The sequence below is a fragment of the Manacus candei genome, unplaced genomic scaffold (assembly GCF_025592945.1).
Source record: "Manacus candei isolate 608988 ecotype Guabito, Panama unplaced genomic scaffold, ASM2559294v1 h1tg000321l, whole genome shotgun sequence".
NCBI classification, from domain to species: domain Eukaryota; kingdom Metazoa; phylum Chordata; class Aves; order Passeriformes; family Pipridae; genus Manacus; species Manacus candei.
The window spans coordinates 32,722-52,502 of NW_026138369.1; the positions used below are offsets into that span (position 1 = coordinate 32,722).

The 19,781-nt window shown below is 47.0% G+C and overlaps 1 protein-coding gene across 4 annotated transcripts; it reads left to right on the forward strand.

Annotated features, from left to right (window-relative positions):
• Positions 1-4,924: 4,924 nt before the first annotated feature.
• HORMAD1 (HORMA domain containing 1) lies at positions 4,925-19,372 on the forward strand. 4 transcript variants are annotated; one of them, XM_051775640.1, is made up of 15 exons: positions 4,926-5,507; positions 6,854-6,960; positions 7,037-7,088; positions 7,435-7,579; positions 7,852-7,915; positions 8,424-8,460; positions 8,700-8,720; positions 8,823-8,849; positions 12,539-12,606; positions 14,456-14,601; positions 15,104-15,336; positions 15,694-15,757; positions 16,617-16,681; positions 16,972-17,055; positions 19,247-19,372. In XM_051775640.1, exons 3-15 carry the CDS (start codon positions 7,056-7,058, stop codon positions 19,325-19,327), a joined length of 1,068 nt encoding a protein of 355 aa, XP_051631600.1. In that variant the 5' UTR covers positions 4,926-5,507; positions 6,854-6,960; positions 7,037-7,055; the 3' UTR covers positions 19,328-19,372. The 4 variants fall into 4 exon arrangements, with proteins under 4 accessions (XP_051631602.1, XP_051631600.1, XP_051631601.1 ...); XM_051775641.1 differs by having other exon boundaries at positions 6,854-6,946; XM_051775642.1 differs by lacking the exon at positions 6,854-6,960 and having other exon boundaries at positions 4,925-5,574.
• Positions 19,373-19,781: the final 409 nt, after the last annotated feature.

A 19,781-nucleotide genomic window follows, 5' to 3' on the forward strand; every position in this document is an offset into this window, starting at 1 on the left:
TCCCACCAAAGCCAACTCACAAAATGAATAATCAACAATAAATAAATTAGCGATAATAAATAAATAATCGTTAATAACTAATAATAATCCACGTCTCTCTTGAGTCATAACTATTGGCTTAAAGTGGGAAAAAAAAATCCAATTTTTGTGGGCAGCAAAGGGGTTGGAATGTTCCTTAAACATCACCCAGTCCCAGCTCCCTCTCTGTTATTCCCAGATCTATTATCCATGGCCATTTTCCCAAAACTTTTGGGAATCCTTCCCTTCCTTTTGCCCCAGCTGAAGTTTGGGTGGAGATGCCCGGTGTTCCCTCTTTAACTGCACCAAATGGTGCTGAGTCTTGGGAATTCCTAACAGCTTTAATTAACCTGCTGATTAGTTATTTGAATTACTCAGAGATGCCGTGTTGGGCCTTAAATCCCTTTTTTTTTAGCAAAAGGTTGTCGCAAGCTCCTCCTGTGGGAAACCAGCTTGGGAAAAGCACTAAAAGCTGGGAGTTTGGTTAAAAATGAACCTTGGTCTGCTTCGAGGAACGGAGATGAGGGAGAGGAGGGTGTGTGGTTGAACCTGGACATCTGGAACCCGGATTTGGGAAGGTGTGTGGTTGAACCTGGATATCTGGAACCCGGATTTGGGAAGGTGTGTGGTTGAACCTGGACATCTGGAACCCGGATTTGGGAAGGTGTGTGGTTGAACCTGGACATCTGGAACCCGGATTTGGGAAGGACTTTGGGCAGAAATCAGCAGAGAAAGGAGGAGGCCAACGAAGACTCAACGCGTGCCGTGGGAAGTCCCTTCTGAGAGAAAAAGCTATGAAGACTAAAGATGTGAACTAATTATCAGAAAAGGGCAGTTGTCACCAATTAATGGCCAGGAGGAGGTGGAATACTAACTAATTAAAGGAATTCTGTGATTAAGAACCAGTGAACATTAATTTCTTCGTTCGCTGAAAATGTGTAAATAGGTAGAAAAATTATATCTCAAGGCCTGCATGGGCTGGGCTCTGTGAGTGTCACAAACATCTCTGGCCACAAATAAAGTCATGCTTTGCTTTCTAAAAAAGAAATAAAACAGTGTTAGAGAGTTTTGTTTATCCCAACAATTTGGGAGTATTTGGGAACACCTTCATCTTTCCCAGACAGGGCTCTTTTCACCCCTATCAGTGGTAAATGTGTGCAAAGGGGACATCTGAGCCTTGAAAATAAAGACTGGGGGCCTGATAAGGAGGTTTATCTTGTCCAGAGCACACAGCTGGGATCCATTCAGGGACAAGAAACTGGTTTTAGGAGGCTCATGACCATAAAAAGATAATTTGAGGAATGGGATGTTCCCCAAATGACCCCCAGAGACCCTCAAAAGCCCCCTAGTCTGATGTGAATGAGCTCTGAGAAGTGATTTGAATATGGAAAATAATTCAGGGCAATATTTAGCAATGTGGGGTTTGGGAAAAGGGATGAATATGTATTAGTTCTGTGTTAGTTACATAGATATAAATGAATATGTGAGATAGCTGGGGGGGCTGTTGCACCGAAATAAAGAATTCCTCTTTTTAATATTGAAATTACAGCGTTAGAGTTTTATTTTTCAGCGTTTCTGTGACACCAGGCCGAGGCACAAACGTGCAGTGTCCAATATAAAAGCATTTTCATCACTGCTTGTTAATAACAAACCTTCTGTTGTGCTGTACAAACGTGGCAATTCCATCCCCTTGGAATCAATCCCCGATATTCAGGAAAAAAAACAGGGAATCCTGGAATGGTTTGGGTTGGAAGGACCTTGAAGCCCACCCAGTTCCACCCACTGTCCACCACACCTCCCACTGTCCCAGGGTGCTCCAAGCCCTGCCCAACCCGGCCTTGGACACTTCCAGGGATGGAGCAGCCACAACTTCTTAGGAAATCTCTTCCAGTCCCTCCCCACCCTCACAGGGAAGGGTTTTTCCCTATCTAAACCTCCTCTCTTTCCATTGGTACCCACTCCCCTTGTCCTGTCACCCCAGTTCCTGATGGACAGTCCCTCTCCAGCTTCCCTGCAGCCCCTTCAGACCCTGGAAGGTGCCCTGAGCTCTCCACACAACCTTCTCTTCTCCAGCCTGAACATTCCCAGCTCTCCCAGCCCGTCTCCATGGGGGAAGCTGAAGAAAGTCAACTTTTATTTGCCTTTGGAAAAGACAGAGACCGACCTGGACACACCTTCCCCAAGGTTTTGCTGGAGAGAGAGCTGGGATTGAGGCTGGGAGAATTGGGATTGTTCAGCCTGGAGAAGGGAAGGCTCTGGGGTGACCCAACTGTGGCCTTCCAGGACCTGAAGGAGCCTCCAGGAAAGATGGAGAGGGACCATTAACAAGAGTCTGGAGCGACAGGACAAGGGGGGGTGGGTTCAAATTGAAAGAGAGTAGGTTTGGATTAGATAGCAGGAGAAAATTTAGATAAGATATTAGGAAAAAATCTTTACTGGGAGGGTGGTGAAGCCCTGGAACAGGTTGCCCAGGGAGGTTGTGGATGCCCCAACCCTGGAAGTGTTCAAAGCCAGGTTGGATATAAATCCTTGAGCAACCTGGGATGGTGGGATGTGTCCCTGCCCGTGGCAGGGGGCTGGATCATCATGGTCTTCAAGGTCTCCTCCCAGCCCAAACCATTCTATGATTCTGTGATTTTTTTTTAATGAGTTTTGGGGGTTGATTTAAAGGGTATGAAATGACCTTGTTTGTAACAGTATGTGGATGATTTGTTTTTAGCAAACAGGGATGAAAATGCCTTCAAATCAGACACCCCCCGCTTGTGAATCACCCCAGTGAGAAGAGGACACTGCCCATCTCCTCCCAAACTTTGGCTGGGTCAAAAGGAAGTTACAGGTTTAGGCTTCATTTTAGGAAAATGCTCTGCACTGGTGTGGCCTCACCTCCAGTTCTGGGGGCAGTTTTGGGCACCACAATATAAAAAAGATATTAAGCTACTAGAGAGCATGCAAAGGAGGGCCACGGGGATGGTTTTCGTGGTTTTAAGCCCAGCTGGAGATTAAGCTCCACTCAGCAGCTCATTCAACCCCCTCTCTGCTCCTCCCTCCTCCCTGCTGGGATGGGGAATAAAAGTAAACCTTGTAGGTTGAGACCAAAAGAGTTTAGTTATCGAAAATAGAGTAAAATACAGTAATAATGGTAAATAATAATAATTATGATAATAAGAGGGGAAAGAAACTAATTGATGCACGATGCAATTGCTCACCACCCCCTGACCGATGTCAGACCCCCCCTCCCAAACCCAGATCGGCCCCTCCCAGGTGACTCCCCCCAGTTTGTGGCCTGGGAATGGTGGTCTGTGGTGTGGAATATCCCTTTGGATAGTTCAGGTCACCTGCCCCAGCTCTGCTCCCTCCCAGCTCTGGCAGAGCAGGAGACAAAAAACAAGAGTCCTTGACTTGGGACAAACACGACTGAGCCAAACCCCAAACCATCCGTGTGTTATCGACCCTGCTCTCATCCCAAATCCAAACCATAGCACTGGAACAGCTCCTGGGCAGGAATTAACTGGTTCCCAGCTGAAACCAGGACAGGATCCAGCCCTGAAGGGTCTGGAGGGGCACTTGGCTTGTTCGGCTGGAGGAGGCTGAGGGGAGACCTCGGGGGCTGCAGCTCCGACCTCTGCTCTGTGTGAGCGGGGACGGGACCCAAGGCAGCAGCTGGAGCTGCAGTTCAGGAGGTTTAGGAGCTGTGAGGAGGTTTAGGTTGGATCTCAGGGAAAGGTTCTTCCCCCAGAGGGTGCTTGGGCACTGACCAGGCTCCCCAGGACAGTGGGCACGGCCCCAAAGCTGCCAGAGCTCCAGGGGCGTTGGGATAATGCCCTGAGGGACGGGGTGGGATTGTTGGGGTGTCTGTGCAGGGCCAGGGGTTGCACTCTGTGATCCTTGTGAGCCCCTCAGGATTCCCTAAACCAGACTGGTTTAGGTCGGAAGGGACCTTAAAACTCACCCAGTCCCACCCTCGTACCATGGGCAGGGACACCTTCTGCTATTCCAGGCTGCTCCAGCCTGGCCTTGGACACCTCCAGGGATCCGGGGCAGCCACAGCTTCTCTGGGCAACCTGTTCCTTACACGTGACAAAAGCTTGCCCCAGCTTTCCAAAGCAAAGATCGAATGCTGTGTGCCCACAATTAGCAATTAGCTTGTGCTGGTTTAAAAGTTAACCAGCAGGGGGAATGAACCCAACTCAAAGGAGAGATTATAAGTCAGAATAACAATTTATTAAAATAATACAGTAAGTACAATAATACAAACAAACAATTGGTCTCAACCCACAAAAACCCAAATGTATAACCCAGTACCCTGGGGCCTGAACAAAGTGGTGTTCCTTGGGCCCTGTTTGAGTCCAAAGTAAAGGGAGAGGGGAAGAACCTGCTGGTGGGAGAGCTGCTGCAGTCTGGCCAGAACTGGTGATCGCAGTCCAGTGGTGGTCTAAGTCTGGTTGAGAGCGATGAGATGCAGCCGTCCTCTGGATCCCACGAGTGGGTTGAAAAAATGTTCCAAAACTCCAAGATTATATATCCTCCAGTTCAGGCAGGAATGCTTGGTACTCCCCTCAGGGCGGGGAGTTCACAAAGGGTGTGAGGACAGAAACATCCTTCTATCTCACAGGCCTCTTAACACCTAGTTTATAGCCTGAGGAGTCAGGCTCTATGGGTAGAGGGTGCGAATAGTCTATTGACAACAATAGTCTAGTTTCTGGGAAATGACATGGAATGCTATAGAATACAGTTTTGGGTTACACCCACCATGCTCTATGGGCAGAGGGTGCGAATAGTCTATTGACAACAATAGTCTAGTTTCTGGGAAATGACATGGAAGGCTATAGAATACAGTTTTGGGTTACACCCACCATGATGAACTGATCTCAGCTGTCCTAACTAGGACATAGCTGCTGCCCCAAAAGTGACTCGAGCCCTTTTTCATCCTTTGCCTTTGGTGGTTTTACGGATTTAGGGGGTCGCTGCTGCCCCGGGACCCCCGGAGAGAACAGGCAGAACCGGGAGCCCGTGGAACAGGCTGAGGGGGGAGCTCGGGGGTCTGGAGCTTCCTCACGAGGGCAGTGACAGGACCCAAGGGAGCAGCTGGAGCTCTGCCACGGTTAGGGGGATGTTAGGAAAAGGTCCTTCCCCCAAGGGTGGTTGGGCACCGAACAGGCCCCCCAGGGCAGTGGGCACAGCCCCAAAGGCTGCCAGAGCTCCAGGAGGGTTTGGACAACGCCCTGAGGGCCGGGGTGGGATTGTTGGGGTGTCTGCGCAGGGCCAGGGGTTGGATTTGGATGATCCCCGTGGTTCCCTTCCCTCAGGATATTCCCCGATTCCCTCACGGGCGGGAGCTGAGGGAACCCCCCCCCCCCCGCCCCTCCCGCGGGGTTTGCGCACGGCCCCGCCCGGAGCCCCGTGAGGGACAGGGCGGGAAAAGCGGCCTGGCCGCGCCTGAGGGACGAGGCGGGGACAGGCTGAGGGAGGTCGCTCGGCGCTGCTTGAGGGTGAGGGCGGGCGGTTCTGCAGTGCCCGGGTCGGGAGTCCTTGCCATCCGCAGTCCCTGGCCCTCAGGTCCTGGCCCTCAGCCCCTGCCCTCAGCAGTCCCTGCCCTCAGCAGCCCCTTGCCCTCAGCACCTCCTGCCCTCAGCAGCCCCTGCCCTCAGCAGTCCCTGCCCTCAGCACCTCCTCACCCTCAGCAGTCCCTGCCCTCAGCAGTTCCTCACCCTCAGCAGCCCCTGCCCTCAGCACCTCCTGCCCTCAGCACCTCCTGCCCTCAGCAGCCCCTGCCCTCAGCAGCCCCTGCCCTCAGCTCCTTGCCCTCAGCAGTCCCTGCCCTCAGTACCTCCTGCCCTCAGTACCTCCTGCCCTCAGTAGTCCCTGCCCTCAGCAGCCCTTCACCCACAGCTCCTCAACCTCAGCCCTCAGCAGCCTCTGCCCTCAGAAACTCTGCCCTCAGCAGCCCTTCACCCTCAGCCCTTCACCCTCAGCTCCTCATCTTCCACAGCCCCTGCCCTCAGCTCCTCATCCTCCACAACCCCTGCCCTCAGCTCCTCATCCTCCACAGCCCTTCACCCTCAGCCCTCAGCAGCCCCTGCCCTCAGGAACTCTCCCCTCAGCAGCCCTTCACCCACAGCTCCTCACCCTCAGCCCTCAGCAGCCCATGCCCTGAGAAACTCTGCCCTCAGCAACCCTTCACCCTCAGCTCCTCACCCTCAGCCCTCAGCAGCCCATGCCCTGAGAAACTCTGCCCTCAGCAACCCTTCACCCTCAGCTCCTCACCCTCAGCCCTCAGCAGCCTCTGCCCTCAGAAACTCTGCCCTCAGCAGCCCCTGCCCTCAGCTCCTCATCCTCCACAGCCCCTCACCCTCAGCCCTCAGCAGCCCCTGCCCTCAGCATCCCTCCCCTCACTCTCCCCTTGCCCTCACCACCCCGTACTCTTCCCTTCCTCCTCGATTTGCCTCCTTAAACCTCGAGGAGCACAGCCCTGCCGTGCTCAGGGAGTTTGTGGGCTCCTTGCTGAGGGGCACCTCTGTTCCCTGCACTGCCCAGAGCCAACCCCTTCCTCGGGACATACATTTTCCACAGCCCGGGGTGTGGATGCCTTTTATTTCCCAGACTCGTGCAGAGTCAGGCTCAGGGGTGCTGAGGGTTCTCTTTCTCCTGCACTCATTTAAATCACAGAATAAAACGACCCAAGCCCGGGGGTGTTTGAAATGTGGGGAGCCTTTTCTTAAAGCCCTTTGAAAATCCCAGCGGGCTGGGTGCCACTTAGCACTGAGGAGCATTTCCTTTGGAAGCTCGTATTTCATAGGAATACAGATATAAATATTCTAATTACTGCGTCCTGCAGCCTCGGGGGAGGCCTGTGCTGCTGTGGGAATCAAGGATCTGATGCTGGGGGTTATCAGACAGACTGTCCTGCTCTGTTTGCTGACAGTTCCAGGTGGGTTTGAGCTGGTGAGTTGTGCAGGAGACCCAGGGAATGCCCTGTGGAAGCTGCATCCAGGTGTTAATGCAGGTGTTTAATTCACAGGCAGAAGAGTCTCTGCAAAATGGCAACTGCTCAGAAGCAAAGGAATTGCACGGTACGGTTGTGTTGTGGTTTTTTGGGCACAGTCTGTTCTTTCATGGGAAAAATGGGGGAAATTTTGGCTGAAATGGTGCACCCAGGAGATAGTTCTTCACCTGAAAATTTCGGGCTAATTGGGTTCTTTTAACTAAGAATAAAGATGCTTAATAGAGAAATAATCTGAGTTTTGTTGGTAAAAACCAGCTGTGTCCTAAGAACTCGATGACACCAAGTGTCAGGAATATACTTCATAAGCCACGAAAGTCAGACTTCTCAGCTGAGTTAAAATTAAGGCATTGGACAGGTTTGGTGCTGTGGATACAGCTTAACTGATTGATTGATTTCTTCCTCTGATTTTCCAGAGTGCAGTTGTATTCCCTAAAAAAATCGCCACGGAGCAGCAGTCCCTGATGCTGGTGAAGAGGCTCCTGGCAGTGGCCGTGTCCTGCATCACGTACCTGAGAGGGATCTTCCCTGAGAGTGCCTATGGAACCAGATACATGGATGGTAACAGGCTGTTTCCAGGAGAACTTGCAAATTCTCTACGTTTTTAGAGCCATTTTAAAACCATTTCAATGCCTGCAATGGAAACTTCACTAATTCATTAAACTGAATTTTGTTGGTGCCGGTGCTCTAGCAATTAAAACTGTGCTCCTGCTCACCAGTAATGTTAATTTTAGCCTCATTTTGATGTGTGTTTTTAAGGAGTGAACATGACTTTTTAAATTGCATTTTGCCCTAAGTAAATGTGCTTTTTTTTTTTGTTTTTTTTTTTTGAGATGTCTGTGTCAAAATCCTGAGGGAAGACAAGAACTGCCCTGGCTCCAGCCAGCTGGTGAAATGGTACGTTTGGGCTCCCCCTTTGCCTCTTGCTTGGCTGTTCCAGAAAAGGCAAATGGCAAAGGGCAATAACTGAACTCCTCTGTGCTCCAGAGAGGTTTGGCTGAGCTCCTGGTTTCTGATGGAATCACGGAATGCTTCGGGTTGGAAGGGACCTTCAAGCTCATCCCATTCCCACCCCTGGGAAGGGACACCTTCCACTGAGCTGAGTTGCTCACCTGATTAATGAACACACGTTAGAAGCTGTTTGAAGTACTGCAACATGTTTTCACTGATAAATTAATCACTGACAGATTAGATTTTTAATTATTCTCCCAAGGGAAGATTTGGTTGGGAAGATTTGACCCTACAAAGGTGGTCCTTGCTTGTAGCCCTGCTAACAAAGAAGGCAGAATAACGCCATAAATGCCATTTTTTGCCCTAACACAAGAAGGAAACACAAGAATTGCACTTTTTGCTGCTGTTTCAGCCAGAAGCAAATGGAAATGAGTGACTTGTTTGCTGTTTGCAGGATGCTGGGGTGCTACGATGCCTTGCAGAAGAAATACGTGAGTCTTGCAGTCTCCTTTCAAGGGTGGGGAAGGTTGAGTTAAGCCCATCTGTTGCCAGGACTCTGGGCAGTGTGGGAGGCACGGGAATTCCAGGATAAAATTCCTGGGAAACAGAAGGTCAGGGATTTGTGGGTGTTTGGGGTCCCCTCTTAAACAGAAGAGGAGGAAGTTTTTCTGTGAGGAGAAAGGGGCTCTAACCCATCTAATCTCTGTCTCTCTCTGTTCGTGTCTCACAGCTCAGGCAGATCGTGCTCGCAGTGAGTATCCCTGACAGCAAAGGGCACCTTTTTAAGGTCCTTACCCTGAATTTTTATTTAAGAGTTCTTGTTCTGATTCCTCTCTTCCCTTCCAAACTGCAGGTCTACACCCAGCCAGAGGATCCTCAGGTAAAGCAGCTGGGATGTGTGATCGGGGGACTAATGATGGGATGGATGGAGTAAAGTGGGTGTAAAGCAGGGGTATTTAACATATTTAACATAATAATATAATAATATAGTAAAGAAATATATTTATATAATAAATAATGTATATTTATTAAATAATTAAATGATATAATTTATATATTAAATAAATAAATTAAATAAATGAATAATATAATAATATATTGAATACATATATATTTATATGTTGAATAATATATATTTATATATTAAATAATTAAACCATATAATTTATATATTAAATAAATAAATTAAATAAATTAATAATATAATAACATATTGAATACATATATATTTATATATTGAATAATATATATTTATATATTAAATAATTAAATTATATCATTCATATATTAAATAAATAAATTAAATAAATTAATAATATAATAACATATTGAATACATATATATTTATATATTGAATAATATATATTTATATATTAAATAATTAAATTATATCATTTATCTATTAAATAAATAAATTAAATAAATGAATAATATAATAATATATTGAATGCATATATATTTATATATTGAATAATTAAATTATACCATTTATCTATTAAATAATTAAATTATATCATTCATCTATTAAATAAATTAATTAAATTAATAAATAGTATAATAATATAGTAAATAAATATATATTTATATATAAAATATATATTTATACAATTAAATAAAATTAAATAAACTAAATAAAAATTATAATTAAATAATAAATAAATAAATAAATAAAATAAATGAATAATATAATAATATATTGAATACATATATATTTATATATTGAATAATATATATTTATATATTAAATAATTAAACTATATCATTTATATATTAAATAAATAAATTAAATTAATAAAGAATGTAATAATATAGTGAATAAATCTATATTTATATATTAAAATATATATTTATACAATTAAATAAAATTAAATAAACTAAATAAAAATTATAATTAAATAATAAATAAATTTACGTATTAAATATATGAATAATTTTATAATATATTAATACATATATGTTTATATATTGAATAATATATATTTATATATTAAATAATTAAATTATACCATTTATATATTAAATAAATAAATTAAATTAATAAATAGTATAATAATATAGTAAATAAATATATATTTATATGTTAAAATATACATATTTATAGAATTAAATCAAATTAAATAAACTAAATAAAAATTATAATTAAATAATAAATAAATTTATATATTAAATAATAAATAGATAAAATAATTAAATTAAATAATTATATTGAATAATGAAATAATAATAATTAAATAAAATATATAATAGAAAAATTGTGTATTAAATATTAAATAATAATTAAATAATAGTTAAATAATAAGTAATAAATTGTAGATAATAAAAATTATATTAAATTAATAAATATTTATTTAAATTATATTTAATTAATTAAGCATTTAATATAGACTTTTTATCTATTATATAAAATATTATAATAGATATTAAAAATAATATATATTATAATATATTTTATATATTTAACATATAATATTAAATATATGTTTATTTAATATATAAATAAATATATAATATAATATTAATTTAATATATAATCTTAAATAAGTATTTAAATAATTAAAATAGATATTAAATAAATATTACCTATACAAATATATTTATTTATTAAACAATAATTAAATAATTCAGACTTGTTTGAGAAGGATCACATTAAAGTTGATGTTTTTGTCCCAGAGCAGAAATTCCCATTTCCCAACTCCCTTTTCCCCCCCACCCACCCTTTTGGTCGATTTTAATGGTTTCCCACATCCTTAAAAAAAAAAGGGCACATTAAAACATCCAACTGAAATGTCAGAAGTCTCCAAATCCCTGGAGCCAGTGGGAGCTGCCGGGTCTGGAATTGCCCCTGAGGGTTGAGGGTCAGGTTGGCACAAGAAGCCACTTGGTGGAACAAGTGCCACTGCAGAGTCCTACCTCTGCCTGAGGAATCCCTGGAATTTCTGTGGAGAACACAACCCCCCCCCCGGGTGTCAGCACATCTGCTCCGGGTGTGGAACGTCCCCAGGGCAACCAAAAATCAGAATATTTCAGGTAAAAACTCCAGCTGATATTTCAGGGTATTTTATCAGGGCAATGCCTGGAAAAGAATCATCATTTTGATTGGGTTTTATTCTACAGACATGGATGTATTTACCATCTATATCTAGATTAGCAGCAGGGCTGTGCTCTGAGGGTGTAACAACCTCTGTGCTCTGAGGGTGTAACAACCACAGCTCTGAGGGTGTAACAGCCTCTGTGCTCTGGGGGTGTAACAACCTCTGTGTGAGGGTGTAACAATCTCTGTGCTCTGAGGGTGTAACAACCACAGCTCTGAGGGTGTAACAACCCCTGTGCTCTGAGGGTGTAACAACCACAGCTCAGGGGGTGTAACAACCACAGCTCTGAGGGTGTAACAACCTCTGTGCTCTGAGGGTGTAACAACCACTGTGTGGGGGTGTAACAACCACTGTGTGAGGGTGTAACAACCTCTGTGTGAGGGTGTAACAACCTCTGTGTGAGGGTGTAACAACCTCTGTGCTCTGAGGGTGTAACAACCACTGTGTGAGGGTGTAACAACCTCTGTGTGAGGGTGTAACAACCACAGCTCTGAGGGTGTAACAACCTCTGTGTGAGGGTGTAACAACCACTGTGCTCTGAGGGTGTAACAACCACTGTGCTCTGAGGGTGTAACAACCTCTGTGTGAGGGTGTAACAACCTCTGTGTGAGGGTGTAACAACCACTGTGCTCTGGGGGTGTAACAACCACAGCTCTGAGGGTGTAACAGCCTCTGTGCTCTGGGGGTGTAACAACCTCTGTGTGAGGGTGTAACAATCTCTGTGCTCTGAGGGTGTAACAACCACAGCTCTGAGGGTGTAACAACCCCTGTGCTCTGAGGGTGTAACAACCACAGCTCAGGGGGTGTAACAACCACAGCTCTGAGGGTGTAACAACCTCTGTGCTCTGAGGGTGTAACAACCACTGTGTGGGGGTGTAACAACCACTGTGTGAGGGTGTAACAACCTCTGTGTGAGGGTGTAACAACCTCTGTGTGAGGGTGTAACAACCTCTGTGCTCTGAGGGTGTAACAACCACTGTGTGAGGGTGTAACAACCTCTGTGTGAGGGTGTAACAACCTCTGTGTGAGGGTGTAACAACCTCTGTGCTCTGAGGGTGTAACAACCACTGTGTGAGGGTGTAACAACCTCTGTGTGAGGGTGTAACAACCACAGCTCTGAGGGTGTAACAACCTCTGTGTGAGGGTGTAACAACCACTGTGCTCTGAGGGTGTAACAACCACTGTGCTCTGAGGGTGTAACAACCTCTGTGTGAGGGTGTAACAACCTCTGTGTGAGGGTGTAACAACCACTGTGCTCTGGGGGTGTAACAACCACAGCTCTGAGGGTGTAACAACCTCTGTGTGAGGGTGTAACAACCACAGCTCAGGGGGTGTAACAACCACAGCTCTGAGGGTGTAACAACCTCTGTGTGAGGGTGTAACAACCTCTGTGCTCTGAGGGTGTAACAACCTCTGTGCTCTGAGAGTATAACAACCACAGCTCAGGGGGTGTAACAACCTGTGCCTTTGTTTGCAGACGGTCACCGAGTGTTACCACTTCAAGTTCAAGTACACCCACCACGGGCCGCTCCTGGATTTCGGCAGGTACGGCCCCGGGGATTTCCTGCCTGCTTTCCCAGCCCCCTCTGGGGGGCAAAACTCGGCATTTTCCCTGTTTGCTGTTTGAAGTCTGGATGGTGAGGCTGATTTTTGTTATTTCAGCTGGCTCAGGCTTATTAAAAGGCAAGGGACCCTTCTGTCTGATTGCTGCTGGTGATTTTAATGTCCCCCTGGTCAGGCTGAGCTGACACCTGATGTCTCTGACCAGGTTCTGGGAGATATTCCACGTGTGGAGGGTGAAACTCAGTACCACAGTTACTTTTCTCTCTTTCTTTTTCTTTCTCTTTCTTTCCCTCCTTCTTTCCTCCTTCTTTATTCCTTCTTTATTCCTTCTTTCCTTCTTTTCCTTCTTCTTTTCCTTCTTTTCCTTCTTCTTTTCCTTCTCCTTTCCTCCTCCTTTCCTCCTCCTTTCCTCCTCTTTTCCTCCTTTATTCCTTCTTTCCTTCTTTTTCTTCTTCTTTTTCTTCTTCTTTTCCTTCTTCTTTTCCCCTTCTTTTCCTTCCTTTCCTTTCCTTTCCTTTCCTTTCCTTTCCTTTCCTTTCCTTTCCTTTCCTTTCCTTTCCTTTCCTTTCCTTTCCTTTCCTTTCCTTTCCTTTCCTTTCCTTTCCTTTCCTTTCCTTTCCTTTCCTTTCCTTTCCTTTCCTTTCCTTTCCTTTCCTTTCCTTTCCTTTTTCTCCTCTTTCCATCCCTCTCTCTTTGTCCTCTCTTTCTCTCTCCTTCTCTTTCTCCTCTCTTTCTCTCCTTCTTCTCTCTTCCTTCTCTCTCTTTTCTCTCTCCCCTCCCATTCCCTCTTTAACAGCTGGATCTCTCCACACTGGAGTCACCTCACAGTGCACCCCAGCCTGACATGGCTCTGTGTGTCCCAGCAGGGATCCATCCTGCTCATCCATGACATCTGACATGAGTTTGTGTCCCAGCAGGGATCCATCCTGCTCATCCATGACATCTGACATGGCTCTGTGTGTCCCAGCAGGGATCCATCCTGCTCATCCATGAGCTCTAACATGGCTCTGTGTGTTCCAGCAGGGATCCCCATGTGCAGACACCAGGAATTCCAGCATCCTGCTGATCCATGAGCTCTAACATGAGTTTGTGTCCCAGCAGGGATCCCTGTGGCTCTCCCATCCCATGTTTGGACACCAGGAATTCCAGCATCCTGCTCATCCATGAGCTCTAACATGAGTTTGTGTCCCAGCAGGGATCCATCCTGCTCATCCATGAGCTCTAACATGGCTCTGTGTCCCAGCAGGGATCCATCCTGCTCATCCATGAGCTCTCACATGACTCTGTGTCCCAGCAGGGATCCCTGTGGCTCTCCCATCCCATGTTTGGACACGAGGAAGGCCAGCATCCTGCTCATCCATGACATCTAACATGAGTTTGTGTTCCAGCAGGGATCCATCCTGCTCATCCATGAGCTCTCACATGACTCTGTGTCCCAGCAGGGATCCCTGTGGCTCTCCCATCCCATGTTTGGACACCAGGAAGGCCAGCATCCTGCTCATCCATGACATCTAACATGAGTTTGTGTTCCAGCAGGGATCCATCCTGCTCATCCATGAGATCTCACATGGCTCTGTGTCCCAGCAGGGATCCCTGTGGCTCATCCATGAGCTCTAACATGGCTCTGTGTCCCAGCAGGGATCCCTGTGGCTCTCCCATCCCATGTTTGGACACGAGGAAGGCCAGGCCAGCATCCTGCTCATCCATGAGCTCTAACATGAGTTTGTGTCCCAGCAGGGATCCCTATGGCTCTCCCATCCCGTGTTTGGACACGAGGAAGGCCAGCATCCTGCTCATCCATGACATCTAACATGAGTTTGTGTCCCAGCAGGGATCCCTGTGGCTCTCCCATCCCATGTTTGGACACGAGGAAGGCCAGCATCCTGCTCATCCGCAAGATCTTCGTGCTGATGCAGAACCTGAGCCCGCTGCCCAGCGACGTCTGCCTCACCATGAAGCTGCTCTACTACGACGAGGGTACCCTGCCCCCTTCCCTGCTCCCCCAGAACCCACGGGAATAGTGGGAAATTCCCATTCCCTGCCACCTGGGAAATGATGTTCTTTCTCTTTTTCCCACCCAAGCCCCGAGGGGAAGGGGGGTGATCTCACCCCAGGAGCACAATCCTGGCTCCCCTTCCTCAGAGCAGAGATCTTGGGGTGCTCCCAGGGGTGCATTTGGCTGTCCCACACTTTGCCAGCCCAGTTCTGGTTTGGTGACTCTCCAAACCTCTGGCCCTGCTTTCAAAGTGTTTTTTTCCCTATCATTTTATATCTCTCTGTTTTATGTCTCCAACCTCTCTCAAACAGCTTCGCCTGCTCAGTGGAGAGAAAAGAGCTTCACTTACCCCAAGCTCAATATTGATTATTCCCCTCCCCACACACACATTTTTTTCTTATATTTAAAGGAGTGCAGAGTTTTCCTGTCACCTTTCCAAGGCTGTGTTTCATTGTGACCCCTTCCCTGCCCTCCCCCCTGCAGTGACACCCCCCGATTACCAACCCCCGGGCTTCAGGGAGGCCAAGTGTGAGGGGCTGCTGTTCAACGAGGAGCCCACCCACCTCAACGTGGGGGAGGTGCCCACCCCCTTCCACCTGCTCAAACTCAAGATCACCACCGAGAAACAGCGCATGGAGCACGTGGGCAGAGACATCCTGGGGCAGGGGGAGAGGGAGGAGTCCCTCCAGCCAGGAGGAGAGGTCCAGGACACGAATGTAAGAGCACGGAGTTTTTTGGGGAGCTTGTTGAGGTTTTTTGTGCTGTAGCATCTAGAAAAAAAGCTGTTATTGTTTCACCAGAGTATTAACAAACCCCTCTGTTTCCAGGTGTGTTTAAGCAGGATGATGTTTATAAATAATTCAGGACGGTTTTGCCTTGTTTTTCCTGCTCCACTTTGCAGCCTGTCACTGCTCACGAGGTGCTGAGCAGCAGAGGGGTGGCTGAATCCTCTCCCTCCCCATCCCAACCCGTTATTTCCCTGCACTTTGTTCCACCCCAAACCCTTCCAACAAGTCTGAGGAGAAACCCCCTTCCTTCTGTGCCTGCCCTGACAGCCCCGTTTCCTCATCCAGGAGGATCCTGCCCCGGCCACCAAAGTGGGGGATGAGAACCACCAGGATGTTTCAGAAGCTCAAGGTAACATTCAGGGGATTTTTCAAGTCTCTGAGTTGCCTTTTTCCTGGGACAAACCCCTCAGTTGTCTCCCTTCAAACCTCCCTTATTTTCTTCCCCCCTGGAGAGGGAATTTCTGCTGGTTGATCTGCTCCTCCTGGAGGCACTGTGCAGAGACACCCCAATAACCCTGGAACCCCTTTGCAGAAAGGATTTCAAATGTTGGCTTTGGGGTTTGGGGGTTTTTTTGGTGCAGCTTTGCCAAAGCAGCTCCCATTTCCACGCTGTTCCCAAATAACCATGGAAGTGGGGAGCAAACAGCACGTGGAGGTCAGGATTGTTATCTTGCACAACTGGAACAACCACATCCAGCTGCTTTTAGAAAGCCATCAAATTTCCCAAACTATCCCAAAATGCAGCTTTTTGTCTGAGGGAGCTGGTAAATGTTTTATTTTTGGGGACTGTGAGGCCCAGGGAAAGCCTGAAATCCTTGTGTTGTTTCCACAGCTGATGCACAGCCTTCCTTAACCATTCCAGGCTTTTATCTAGATCCTAAGGGGGGAAAAAAGGGGCAGCAGGAATTAGAAACAGCAACAAAAACGTCTGGGATGGGCTGTTTTCCAACAGATCCCGGGTGGAAACTTGGCAGGAGCACCTCTGGGTGCCCGTGGCTGGAAGGAAATGGCTGAATTTGAGATTAAATTTAATATTTGCTGGAGTTTGGGATAGGAAATGGTTGAATTTCAGATTAAATTTAATCCTTGCTGGAGTTTGAGACAAGAAATGGCTGAATTTAAATTTAATATTTGCTGGAGTTTAGGACAGGAAATGGCTGAATTTGAGATTAAATTTATTTGACTCCTCAGCTCTTTCCTTCTTTTAGAAACAAGCTCCACCTGTGGAGAGGAAGCTGGAGGGATCCAAACTCCAAATGTTTCTAACCCTCAGGTAGGAAAACTTCTGCTTTCTTGTCTCCAACTTTTGGGGGGCTTTTGTGAAGCTTCTTTTCCTCCTTCAATGGTGATTAATCTGCTCACCATTTCCAGCAACAAAATTCCTTTTTACATCCTCTGCTCTCTAAATGTGCATTTTTTTTGTTGCTGTCACAGCAAAAACTTCATTTTCAGGTCTCAGGAAGCTCTTGAAGTGTTCCCTGGAGTGTTGTTAAACACTTAACAGCTTGATTGGACCCAGAAAACTTCATTTAACGGGCAGGAAACTTTATTCTCTGATTTCAGGTGGATCATTTGGCCCAAAAAACGTCTGAGCTGGTTGTGTCAGAGAGCAGGACCAGGAGTGGGAAGATATTCCAGAGCTGCCTTGTAAGTACCACGTTGTTTTTCTTTAGTTCTTCCTATTTGGTTTGGGTTGGAAGGAGCCTTAGAGCTCATCCAATCCCACCCCTGCCAGGGGCAGGGACACCTTCCACTGTCCCAGGTTGCTCCAGCCTGGCCTGGGAAACTTCCAGGGATGGGGAATCCATGGAATAACCTGTGCCAGGGATCCCCCACAGGGAAGGATTTCTCCATCTATCCAACCAAACTTCCCCCTCTTTCAGTCTGAGCCCATTCCCCTTTGTCCCACACTGCAGTTCCTGAGGGACACATCCCAACAGGACACATCCCAACAGGACACATCCCAGCAGGACACATCCCAACAGGACACATCCCAACAGGGACACATCCCAATAGAGACACATCCCAATAGAGACACATCCCAATAGAGACACATCCCAACAGGACACATCCCAACAGGGACACATCCCAATAGAGACACATCCCAATAGAGACACATCCCAATAGAGACACATCCCAACAGGACACATCCCAACAGGACACATCCCAGCAGGACACATCCCAACAGGACACATCCCAATAGAGACACATCCCAACAGGACACATCCCAACAGGACTCATCCCAACAGGACACATCCCAACAGGGACACATCCCAACAGAGACACATCCCAATAGAGACACATCCCAACAGGACACATCCCAATAGAGACACATCCCAATAGAGACACATCCCAACAGGACACATCCCAATAGAGACACATCCCAACAGACACATCCCAGCAGGACACATCCCAATAGAGACACATCCCAACAGGACACATCCCAACAGGACTCATCCCAACAGGACACATCCCAACAGGGACACATCCCAACAGGACACATCCCAACAGGACACATCCCAATAGAGACACATCCCAACAGGACACATCCCAATAGAGACACATCCCAATAGAGACACATCCCAACAGGACACATCCCAATAGAGACACATCCCAACAGGGACACATCCCAATAGAGACACATCCCAACAGAGACACATCCCAACAGGACACATCCCAACAGGACACATCCCAGCAGGACACATCCCAACAGGACACATCCCAATAGAGACACATCCCAACAGGACACATCCCAACAGGACTCATCCCAACAGGACACATCCCAACAGGGACACATCCCAACAGGACACATCCCAACAGGACACATCCCAATAGAGACACATCCCAATAGAGACACATCCCAATAGAGACACATCCCAACAGGACACATCCCAATAGAGACACATCCCAACAGGACACATCCCAACAGGACACATCCCAATAGAGACACATCCCAATAGAGACACATCCCAATAGAGACACATCCCAACAGGACACATCCCAATAGAGACACATCCCAACAGGGACACATCCCAACAGAGACACATCCCAATAGAGACACATCCCAATAGAGACACATCCCAATAGAGACACATCCCAACAGGGACACATCCCAACAGGACACATCCCAACAGGACACATCCCAACAGGGACACATCCCAATAGAGACACATCCCAACAGGACACATCCCAATAGAGACACATCCCAACAGGGACACATCCCAACAGAGACACATCCCAACAGAGACACATCCCAATAGAGACACATCCCAACAGGGACACATCCCAACAGGACACATCCCAACAGGGACACATCCCAACAGGACACATCCCAATAGAGACACATCCCAACAAGACACATCCCAATAGAGACACATCCCAACAGACACATCCCAAGAGAGACACATCCCAACAGGACACATCCCAATAGAGACACATCCCAACAGAGACACATCCCAATAGAGACACATCCCAATAGAGACACATCCCAATAGAGACACATCCCAACAGGACACATCCCAACAGGACACATCCCAATAGAGACACATCCCAACAGGACACATCCCAATAGAGACACATCCCAACAGGACACATCCCAACAGGACACATCCCAACAGGACACATCCCAACAGGACACATCCCAATAGAGACACATCCCAACAGGACCCATCCCAGCCCTCCTTCCATCCCTCCCTTCTCCCAGAGCCCCTTCCCCAGCTGTCCCTCAGTCCCCCCCCCTGTTCCCTGGCTCTGTCCCACTCCGGCTGGGCCGTTCCCGGTCCCCCCGCTCGGCTCCCCGTCATTCCCGCTCCTAATTCCCGCTGGGTTCTCCCTCCAGGTGCACCAGGCCGAGCTCTCCTCCAGCCAGGACGTGCTGCCCAAGAGGAGGAAGCTCAGCGAGCCCAAGGAGCGCTTTTAGCTGCCCAGCCCCTCGGAATTCTCCTCCGCTCCCCTCCCTCGCGCTCGTTCCTGTTGGTTCCCCGGATCCCTTCTGCTCCCTCGGCAGCTCCCAGCGTGTTTTTAGGGAAGGAAAGGCCAGGAAGCCCAGCTGGGGAATTCAGGGCCCGGCAGGTGGGACTAGAACACCCCCAGAAGGGATTTTGGGGTTGGCTCCAGGCATATCCAGGTCCTGATGGTGCTGGAGCAAAGCTCGTTCCCACGGAGCCTTTGGAACTTTTCCTGCCCCCAGTCCTGGAGGTGATTCCTGGAGCTTTCTGGCTGTTCCCGTGTTTGCTTTTCCTGCAGGGACACTTGGAGGGTTTGATGAGTTGTTTGTGTTTCTTCCAGACTGAAGGCACCACACTCGGTGGAAAAACAGCCTTCTCCATGAGTTTAATTCCAAATTCCCTGCCAGAATGCAGGAATTTCTGCTG